A 10865-nucleotide genomic window follows, 5' to 3' on the forward strand; every position below is an offset into this window, starting at 1 on the left:
AAATGTTTTACACAAAAAATACTACTTTCAGTCACGTTTAACATTTAGTTAGATTTTGCGACTAAGCTCCATCCTAGACCTTCACAAATCCGACAGCACAGGAGGTACCGTAAACGCCGCAGTCAGCCACGTAAGCGGCTGCCAGCATTTGATGGATTAATAATGCCTGCAGAACTGGGACATTCAATCGATCACCTGATTAATCGATTAGCAAAAAAATATTCTGCAATATTTTTCTGACTGATTATTTAAGCCACATAGAAAGCCAAAAAATAAAAAAATAAAAAGCCAAATATATTCCAAGATTTCAGCTTCTTTAAAGTAAGGATTTACTACTTTTTCTCTGATTTATATAACAGAGTTGAACATCTTATGGGTTGGACTATTGTTTGCACAATAATGTGTGAAATCCTAATTAACAGTGAAATTTTTCACAATTATCTGACTTTTTTTTTTTTTTAATTCTAAAGCTTACACAGTTGCAAAAGAAATGTGTACAGTGCATATATTTGGACAAATAATTAAGACAGGAGAGTTTAGCCACAAGCCATTTATTTGGCATGTTTTCCAAAATTCTTACCTACATTTTGAGTGTCAAAAATTGTCAAAATCGGATTATCAGTAGCTTCCTGTAAATGGTAATTCAAAGCCCTATACTACATTGTATGTAGCAGTCCGTAGCCTACTATACAGCTATTACTTAACATCTTTTATTCAGGATGTGTATTCTACAAGCTACAAGGGCCATGCAAGTTACACAAGCTGCTATTCTTCTATGTAACATTCAACAATATTCCACAGCAGAAGACACAAACAATCTTACAAAGATCAACAAAACGGAAGTTGAACATGGACGTGTAAACTTAGAGGCGAACAATTACAGTACACCCAAGCAAAAGCTGCCACATGCGATTTCTAACAAATTATGTGCAAAAAGGTAACTAAAAGACTCCACAATATTGCAACATTAGAGTGTGCTAATTAAAGATCTTTGGGCTAAGGCATAAAGTGATGGGTGTAAAAAAATATTCGGTCACTGAAGGACGTACAGCTCTTGGTTCTCTTTTAGTGTTTCATATTCTACCACATCAAAACAAACTCCTGAGAGGTGTCAACAGTACAGAATTTGCTCAATAATACCTTCATCCTGTGTAAAGTCTGGGCTCACAAAACACTAGTCCCTTAATCGAACAATTTTATACTAGATGTAGAATTGTTAATATGATGGAAAACTTTGCTGAAATGCTAAAGCATAAGCTGCAGTTTTTTTAATATCAAAGCCAGGAGCAGATAACAGCTGCTTCCGTACTGTTTTTCAAAATCAAACCCCAAATCCCACTATGGCACAAACCATCGTGCTGTTTCTGTTTCACCATCTCTCTTAATTAAAGAAAACACCTTGGCAGTGTGTTACATTAACAAAAATGGAACTCTGAAGGTTTTAAAGGGACTGTTTGCATTCATTTTTGAAGTGGAAATGAGGCCTGAAAGCTACAAAAAGGTCTCACCACATCTGGAAATCCTGGCATTCAACAGTCCTTAGAATGTGCTATTAGATCATATACCAAAGGCTACAATCTTGAAATTCACCACAAACATCTACATAGAGATTTCAACAAAATTCAAACCAAAACCTCATTAAAGGCACCCCTCTAAGTTCAATAAATCTCTATATTACAACATTGACCATAGTGTCTAATTCTAAACAACTGGACTGAGGAAAAAAAATAATTTAACAAATAGTGCAACTGACCTTCATCAAGAAGGTTAATTCTGGTGTAGTTGGGTTGATTTGTTAAGAGTGTCATTTCAAGGAATAGGCAGATACTTTTGAAATTTTGCTGAGAATTAGCTGAGAAGACCTGACACCACTTGGCTGCTTTAAGTCTTTTTCTCATCTGTGAGTAGTAACAGGCAATGTTGTAAATAGAGCTTGTGTACGGTGTACATTGTTCTGTTTTTACACTTTGTAGTATTCTGTATTTGTAGAGAATATACAATCATATAATCGGTGAGCTTTAGAGCTGGTGGCAGGCAGATTTTGGTGGCTTTGCAAAGTTCTTCATGGCTCAGAATGAGCCTTTGGGGGGTAACTGAAACCCCAGTGAACAAAACTGGTCTTTGGAGGGCACCAAAAATTCCTCTTTGCAGGAAAACCGGCTTTGAACAGAGCCAGGCTAAGCATTTTTGGTCTTCATGCTAAACTAAGCTAACAGCCAGCCTGACTAACATATTAAAGTAGTGTGGATATTTTTATCTAACTCTCAGCAAATGCGCATTACTATTCCTTGTGTATTCCTCTAAACTTCATATTTAACAGCTGCTTCAACATGTCATCCTGGCTTTTTGTAATTACATCTGCAAGGCCAACAAAACAATTTTAAAAAGTTGCTATTCACAGAATAATGACGCTTATGTGCTAAAGAGGCCATCAATCATCAGTTTACATAACTGATAGTCAATTAAGAAATATATATATCTGGTCCCCCAAGGCCTCTTTATCAGCTTTTGGTCCTGTCTGTGGAAGAGCAAACATAATTGCACTTTGGGGACAGAAAGGACACTTTTAAACCTGCATCAATGTGCACAAGAAAAGCACAAAACAACACTAGAGAGTGCATGTTGAGCATGAGCAAGAGTGTGTTGTCCAGTTAAGCAATTACAACAGAACTGTCTCCCCTATTTAGATTTTGACCTCTTCAGCTAACGAAATCAAATAGGTAACCCCTCCTTCATAACACCACAAACCGTCTCAGACTGCTACATAAATTTTTTCTAAATATTTAAACCCCCAAACCTCAAAGCAAACTAAGCAATAGAATGTAAACTAAATATTCTTCATGACTGTCCTATATACAGAAACCTCCCTTCGTGATGTCTGCAGAAAAAGTTGTGCTTTGCTCATTTTGATTTGAGTCTAGCATCTGTTGAGCCTATACAATATCTAAACTGGGTATAGATATATACAGAGTAATTTTGGGGTAAATCCTGCAGACCGGCTCCTCACACTGATCTTTTTCTCTCCCAAGATGAGCTCCCGTCACTCACTGGAAATGTTATTTAACATTAAACAGAGCACAAGCAGAGATGTTGAATCCAACCAGACACACTGTGACTCAGGAACTGTAGTGATCCTGTAAAAAACACACAGACACACATAATGAGAAGTTGTATTCAAGAAAGATGTAGATATACAGGATATTGATTTGAAGTGTTTGACTGACCTGAATCGAGCTAACTACGCCGCTGGCCATGACCGACAGTTTCCCTGCAACTGAGCGAACTCCGAGCTTGAGCTGCGACATGTCAGGAGCGCTGGGCAGCACGTCGGTCAGACGGTATGAACTCGCTGTGGGAACAAGACAAAGAGTCAAGCAGACAAGCAGAGAGTGATGGGCCTCATGCAAGAATCATTCAGGTGCACTGCTTCGTTGTTAAATGGGATATACGACAGAAGTGGAAGTATTCACCATCTTTAATGCATTTAGGATTTTCTCTTAGATATTCATAGTTTACACAAGTGGTTGAGACCATGTTGTGCTTGTATTGTGTGGACACTCTGTCTCCATCTTCAAGGAAAACAGAATCTGGCAGTGAGAGTAACTACACAAACATTACTGGTCACTTTCTTTTCTAGACTGTAATTTTTCCTTGCTTTTATCTGGAGTAGGAAACTTCTTTGGGACACCTCCTAGGTTTTTCCCACTATAGGTGCCACTCTACTCCTAGCTGCAGTAGCCTACTCCGCCTCCATTGTTACAGTTGCTCCTCTCTTCAGCTCTGGCAAACAAATCAAAGCTGGTTGACTTGCCAGTGCAAAAGCGTGGGAATGTCTCCACAAACATCTGACTTGTAAAACGGGTATACAAATACAAAGGAATTTATCTGGTGTTGATAGTTTAAATTAACATTGTGCAACTTGTTTGGCAAATGCTTGAATGTAACAGAAGTTTAATTATATGTAAAAGTCCCACACTCCAGCTTAAGAACGAGTGTAATACTTTCAACAGAACAAGTGTGTGTCCACGCAGGCCATTTTAAATGTATGTTTTCAGATATTTGATAGATATGTAGAATTATACAATAATAGAAGCTAATATAGAATGATGTTAGTAATTTAGGAGAGTGAAAACCATACTAATAAACTGTACTCAGAATAGATGCATTAAAAAAGGCCACATGAAATTAAATGAAATAGATTGTCAGTATGTGAAGTCCCTAAAGAAGTTTTTATAAGGATGCTCTGTGAGCTCTCTCTGCATCATTGTGCTTGGTAGGAACCATTCTGTTTACGTCAACATTTAAACAAAATGTACCGAAAACAAAGATTGTGCAGGGTTTGAATGTAAACAAAAGCTTGCGAGGATGGTAACACAGCTCATAACAGGAGGTGAGAATCAGGTGATAATCAAACTTTGAGGAGACCCATGACGCACGCTGGGCAGGGTGAAGAATTTTATTTACGTTAATGCTTTCTGCAACAACTTCAGCTGAGACCAGCTCAGTTTGGTGTAGGATACTCTGTGTGGTGCACAGCAAATCTACAGGTGGACTGTAGATCAATGATCTTTTTCCAGTTTTCTTTGTCTCAAACATGCTCTGATTATTTGGCGTTAGAGTACTTCAGGGAGTGTGGTAGTCAGATTAAACATTTACCACAGTAGTGATATCTACAAGAGGGCTTATCAAACAGAAGCCTGTTACGACATCAAGTTTGTGCCACTGACAGTTTGCTTTTGACTTTAAACACTCATGCAAGGAAGCTCCACAGAAAAAAATTCAATTCACAGCAATACAAGAATGTTTTTGCATGAGACTCAACATCAATTTATCTTTCTCAATTATACAAATTTAAATGTAAGCTGTTTTTGCAAAGGGACAATGCAGTCGTGTCTTACCGGGCTGCTTCTTTGGATCATCAAATAGGTCTGCTGAACTTATAGCGGCGCTCCCAGCAAATCTCTCCAGTCGTGTTTTTGCCTCGTACTGAAGAACAGAAATTCAGAAAATCTAAATATACTTTTCTGTTTTAGTGGAAAAACTTCTACTTTTCAGTTTTTGTCTTTGTTATGTGATGATTTCTTTACAGCATCACTACTATTACTGTAGTGCAGGATTTATAAGACTTCTGTGAAAAACTATGACGACTATCTACACTTATCACATACTGTATACAGGATACAGCTGTTTTTGTGTACCTCAGAGTTGTCTTGTTTTCCAAAGTACATGTCGGACGAGATGGCTTTGACATCCTGTCCAAACTTTTTCCGAGCTTCTCCTGTGTCTGAGACGGGTACTGGTTCTGGTTTCCTCCTGGCTGTGGGCCTGGTAACAGAAAATCATTACAAATGGAAACTGTGCTGGTATAGCGACAGGAAGAACTGAAACATGAGTATGTGTGAGTAGATTCTTAGTCATCCGTGTCATGGTCATCTTCAGAATGTGGAAATATTGAACAACAGAATAGGACATAAGACAAAATACTTATAAAATCACAGTATGACAGTGTGGATGAATTGCAACTTAAAGCTGCCTTGTGTTGAATGTTACAGTGCAAAATTCTTCAACTTACTCAAGCAACAGCACTGGGCAGGGCAGAGCTCCTGAGAACTATAATTAACACACATCCTACCTGTCATCAAGTGAAGATATGGTGGAGGACAAGTAGAAGTCTGGCTCTGGTTTCTTGCTCTCTTTCATCCAGCCTCCTCCATCAAGTCCTTCACTCCACCGCGAAGAAAAATCATCTGAGGTCTCTGTTTGATCCTCAAACCGAGACAGGACCCTAAAGGAAGAAGCAGTTCAGAATTATGTTCTAATGTTACTCTAATGGGCTTTTCCTGCATTGAAAGTATTCAGATGCAGTATAGAACTGGCAAAGCACGGTATGAATTATGACACTGCCTCAGAATTAATGTTTAAAATATTGTTAAGGGAAATAAATACCACATTTACTGCACAAAAGTTGAAGCATTTGGAAGTTTAGATTTTAATCCGTCATACAGCTCCATTGGGAGCTGCCTCAAAATTCATTTATTCAACTTTAAGAACTGTCTTCAGTGCCAAAAAGAGCAATGCAACAAATTGTTTGGTTCCAACAGGGCCCTGATCACAATGTTATGGCATCAGAGACAGAAGACAATGAGACAGTTAAATGCATAGGGGGAAAAAAATGTGCAAGTTCTCCAAGATGGTAAACAACCAACCTGCTGGGTATGTTAAAGACTTTTCAATGTAAAAGCTGCTTACGACTGTTTTCGTGTTTTTGTTTACTGCAATTTGCATGAAGTCGGTTGATAATACAAACCATTCATGCCATTATTTTTGAATATCCTCATTTGATTTAAAGTAAACTTATACACCATTTAATACCTAAATATTCTGAATATTGATTAACCTGCTTTTAAAAACTAATCTGCACCAATAGATGTTGTTGTTTTGTTGTATTTTTTCCTCTTTGACATGACTTGCAGTAGAGATGATTTCATGTTAATTGTGGGTGTGCACATGTGGTAAATGCCAATAAACACAAATGACAATAACAAGTTCAAATAATGTTTAAACATGAATATAATATTAACTTTATAAGCAATATAAATTAAATGCTGATCAACATTTTTACTTTTCTTTATCTGACCTAGAGCTGAAAGACCCTTCATCCTCGTCTTCGTCAGTAAATCGTCGCCCTTTGGTGGTCTTAGCTCCAAGTGGACTTTCCTGCTGGATGATGTGCATGTCTGACATCACAGAGTGAGAAACTCCACTACTGAGAATGAAGCAAAATCAGGGCAAGACTCAGAGGAATGAACACTAATTCTTAAATCAACTACAGGCAGTATTCAGTTCTTCATTATCATCATACCTCCTGATGCCCAGACCCATGCCCAGCCTCTCAGCCTGCTCCCTCTTCTTCCCCTCTAATCCCTTCAGCTTCTGCTCCTCACGTTTTCTCTGCTGCTCAAGATCTTTATAGGCCAGTCGCATGGAAGGAGCGCTGAGAGGAGAGGAAAAGCAGAACAGGCAAAAAAAAAAGACTGAACAGGTGAGCCAAATGTAGCAGATGGGACATGTACTGATTATGCTTCAAGCCCCTTTTTGCTGAGATAAAGAGTTTAGGACTATAAAAAGACTGAAAACTGCTCCATGATCTCTTTGCAAAGGATACAAAGTGACTCACTTATGTGGCGATCAATAGATTACTACATGAAAGATAAAGACATTTTAAAAGAACAATAAGTCCTCTCACATGGACTCTTCAGGTTGAATATTCTTCTTGGCACCAGAGGAGCTCTCTTCTTTCTCTCTGAGTTTGTCAGCAGCCTGAGCTTTCTTCTCCAGCTCTGAGAAACTCTGGCTGCTCACCTTCTGAGCACCCAGACCGCCCTTCTTAGAGGCCAACTACAAGCAGACACACTTTATGAATGCACAGTCCTGCTTTCGATCAATATTATACAGACTTTATTTTCAAACATTACTTTGTACATACTGTTTTTTTGGCACCTGCTGGCTTCTTCTTGAGAAGAGAGGAGGGCTCTGGAAAAAGCAAAGGATAGTAAAGTTAAATCTCCCAGAGTGAAGTTCTAATTCAGATACAATTCAAATGTCCTTCAGTAAAAGGCAGAGAATCCTAAACATGAAGAAAACAAACAAACCTGGATTTGCTTTCGGAGACACACTCAGCATTTCCACACTAGGTCCCTCCTCTAAATTACCTGAAAATTGAGTGTATGTATATGTGGTAAGCCACAATTTTTTTTAAAGTGTTTATATGCAACAGTATTTATCAGATACACACCATTTCGATCTTCGTCTTTTTCCGTGGTCAAAGGCTTCTCGGGTGTGGAGGAGCTGAGACTCATTTTGGCCATGTTCAAATTTTCAGGAGGATTCTAGACATTGCATAGACACACACACATAGTGAAATTACTGATCCTCGGTTACAGTGCGAGTATCTATCAAGGCAGTTATGTGGATAGAAATCACACCTAGGTGAGCACACTCCTGTACCTGTGAATGCAGACTGAAGAAATCCACCTGCTTGTCGTCTGGTGATGTTGGAGACAGAGGAGCCTGACTGTCAAGCCACAGCTAAGGAGGAGAAGAGCAGTAAAATTGATTTAATGACCTGAGTACTAACAGATATGTTTTAAGAGAGTGTGATAAGAAAATAGGTGTAACACAGGAAGTCAGAGTTTCATTCTCTCACTCAGCTTCAGCTTTCTTTCACTCTCTTTAGCAAGCCACGGGTGTTTTTTTAAATTCTTATTCTTTTTTTAAATAAAAAAAAAAAAAAAATTAACAGTAAACCATGATGTTTGCATTACCTCAGTTCCATGGCGTCTGGTAGCTTGTGTGGCTAAATTCTTTATCTTCTCTCTGTACAGCTGAGCAGCCCGACTGTTGTACTTGGCATTGGCAGCACTGACTGTGCACCCATGTTGGTTGAAATATGTGATCTGCCACAGAAAGGTCAAAACAGACACAGAAAAGCAAACAGGAATCATCCATTTAAACCATGTGGGTTTCACGCAGTGCTTTGCTGATAGTGTGCTGATATTTTGCCCTCAGGTACTCACTGCACTGGCATTGCCTCCCACTTGCATACATCTTAGCTGGAACCACGACCAATTAAAATCCAGCTCAGTGGACCTGTAGAACAGCACAGCATTGGGGTTTAAAGAATATGTGATTGGACAAACTGCACCTCAGGTTACAAAACCATATCCTCCAGCAACAGAAGAAAAGAAAGTCCCTTAAGGTTAAACATAATTCTTTTTCAAAAGTGGTAGATATTTATTAACTACCAGGGTTCAGGTAACAGTGGAAGCAGATAAATCAGGGCATTTTAGATGCCCCTCTCTGCAGCAATGTTTAACAGGTCCTACTGGTAGATCCAGAGGCATTCCCAGGCCAGATGACATATGTCATCCATCCAGTGAGGTTTGCCCCGGGGTGTCCCCCCAGCTGGTAATGCCCAAAAAAACCTTAAAAGGAAGGCGCCTAGGACAACAACCTCATCAGATGTCTAAACCACCTCAACTGGCTTTTCTGACATGAATGTACCACAACTCTACTCCAAGCTCCTTCCAGATGCCTGAGCTCCTTACCCTATCTCTAAGGCTCTCTAAGGAGGGGAACAGGGAGAACGAGGCCCCCTCCTGGAGAAGGCCCAGGAAGGAAGCTTAACAATTGGTGTTTGATAGCCAAGATTTCATTTAAGGCCTGAAAAAGTGAGATGAAGCCATAATCCAATCAGCCAAATGGTTGCTGGGATAAAGGTTGAGTTCACTGCAAGCCGTATAGGACGTAGCAGTGGGCACCTAGACATGCTTACCCCTGGCATTACAGACGGGCTCTAGAAGAACAGAGCTTCACGTCTCTTGTGTGTTAACTAAATTACTGTAAATCACGTAAACGTTGCCTCCAACAACAAGCTATAGCTCATCTGCAGATGGTTTAAGAGCACAGGGAGCACATTACTTCAGTGTTGCTCTCTTTATTGGCTCCCATATTTGTTGAAACTTTGATTTATTATTTGTCAGACATGGTCGAGTCCCTCTGAGTAGACTTGTCCATATGGTAACTTAAAGTTTGTAAAACTGATGTGAGTCTATTATATTCTCCCTTTGTTGGCTAATCTGTGTCACCATTAGATCCTCCTATTGGGTTAAAAAAACACCTTTCAAGTTTTTTTTATTTAGTTTCCTTATGTTAATGTAATGTTTTTTTTTTTTTTTGTGAAATTACATTTAGTTGCTTTTAGGTTTGTAGTATCACTGTGTGACATTTCCTGCTAAATGCCTTTTCTTGTGAAACATACAATAAATAAGTTGCGACTTACCTGATGAAAGACAGGTGGACTCCCAGAGACCTGTGAGTCCCAGAACAATCTATACAGAGAAATACTCCATAGGTGATGCTGGCCCAGCTGGGGTTTTTAGCTGCACAGTCAAAGCAAACCTAATGGACAGAGAGCAAAGAAGACACGCAAGAATAAACTATTTTCTCAAAATGTAAACGGACAAAGCAATTAACATTTTAATGAATGGTGTTCCAGCTGCCTCCTATTTCAAAACCACACATCCAAAATCAATATAATAGACGTGGAAGCCAACAGAGTGAAGCGTGTTTGTCAGTGTACAACAACAGCTGTGAGGGTGTGAAGTGCAGGACAATTAGCTGTGGCGGCGCTGCTGCTGATTCAAACAGCTGTTGATGAAGTGGTTTGAATTTCGCAATGAAATGAACTGATACTAGCACAGCAGCAAGCTGTAAACACTTCTTTATCATTAAGGCTGTCTGCACTGCTGTCTAACACTATTTTGAGTGGACCATCGGCCCTAACATTAAGCCTAAACAAACAGCTAATGTAAACTGTCAAACTGCAGCTAGCTAGCTATCTGCCTCATGGCTAACCTAACGTCTGCTTACAGTTTCTAAGTTTTCTTACAGTTCATTCTCATTCAAATGTCGCCAGGGCACAATCTACGAGTTTCAAAACCCGCTTCAAACAGGCCCGACTTGTTTTCCACATGACACATTTCGGAAAATTGTTAAATGAAGCTGTTAAGTTGAAGCCAGCCTAGTCGTTCCACAAAGTGCGACGTGTCAGATATTTAGTTCAGCCGACTTCCTTGTTAAAGACAGTCCAACGTCTGCCGTTTATTAAACTCACCTTGTTCGTAGGAACCGAGCGGAGCCGCTTAAAAATAGCAGAAATATCCTGCTTGCTGGGTTCTGCCATTGTTTCACCTGTTGGTAATAATACCTGCCCAGTGCTCAGTGGTTAGAGGAATAGCATCAAAAACAGCCCCGTGTTTTGTCTCAATAATAACTGACTGCGACACGTCAGTGGCCGAACATCA

The 10865-nt window shown here is 39.4% G+C and overlaps 1 protein-coding gene across 2 annotated transcripts; it reads right to left on the minus strand.

Annotated features, from left to right (window-relative positions):
• Positions 1 to 535: 535 nt before the first annotated feature.
• Positions 536 to 10832, minus strand: arfgap3 (ADP-ribosylation factor GTPase activating protein 3). 2 transcript variants are annotated; one of them, XM_008289221.1, is made up of 16 exons: positions 10676 to 10832; positions 9842 to 9960; positions 8577 to 8649; positions 8325 to 8456; positions 8008 to 8088; positions 7796 to 7889; positions 7653 to 7712; positions 7487 to 7533; positions 7247 to 7398; positions 6863 to 6994; positions 6638 to 6763; positions 5633 to 5785; positions 5199 to 5325; positions 4899 to 4986; positions 3225 to 3349; positions 536 to 3134 (listed from the first exon to the last, which is right to left on the minus strand). In XM_008289221.1, the coding sequence occupies exons 1-16, from the start codon at positions 10742 to 10744 to the stop codon at positions 3117 to 3119; spliced, it is 1596 nt and encodes a 531-aa protein (XP_008287443.1). In that variant the 5' UTR covers positions 10745 to 10832; the 3' UTR covers positions 536 to 3116. The 2 variants fall into 2 exon arrangements, with proteins under 2 accessions (XP_008287443.1, XP_008287442.1); XM_008289220.1 differs by having other exon boundaries at positions 6638 to 6766.
• Between the last annotated feature and the right edge of the window lie 33 nt (positions 10833 to 10865).

This window comes from Stegastes partitus, unplaced genomic scaffold (genome assembly GCF_000690725.1).
Source record: "Stegastes partitus isolate 25-593 unplaced genomic scaffold, Stegastes_partitus-1.0.2 Scaffold599, whole genome shotgun sequence".
In the NCBI taxonomy this organism is placed as follows: domain Eukaryota; kingdom Metazoa; phylum Chordata; class Actinopteri; family Pomacentridae; genus Stegastes; species Stegastes partitus.

Bases quoted from the DNA above. Each gene is read 5' to 3' on its own strand.
- arfgap3 (XM_008289220.1), bottom strand. From the start codon at position 10,744: ATGGCAGAACCCAGCAAGCAGGATATTTCTGCTATTTTTAAGCGGCTC. The intron at 7,713-7,795 runs GTGTGTATCTGA...CTCAATTTTCAG, and splicing joins AAAAGACGAAGATCGAAATG to GTAATTTAGAGGAGGGACCT. The intron at 6,767-6,862 runs GTATGATGATAA...CTTCATTCTCAG, and splicing joins ATGGGTCTGGGCATCAGGAG to TAGTGGAGTTTCTCACTCTG.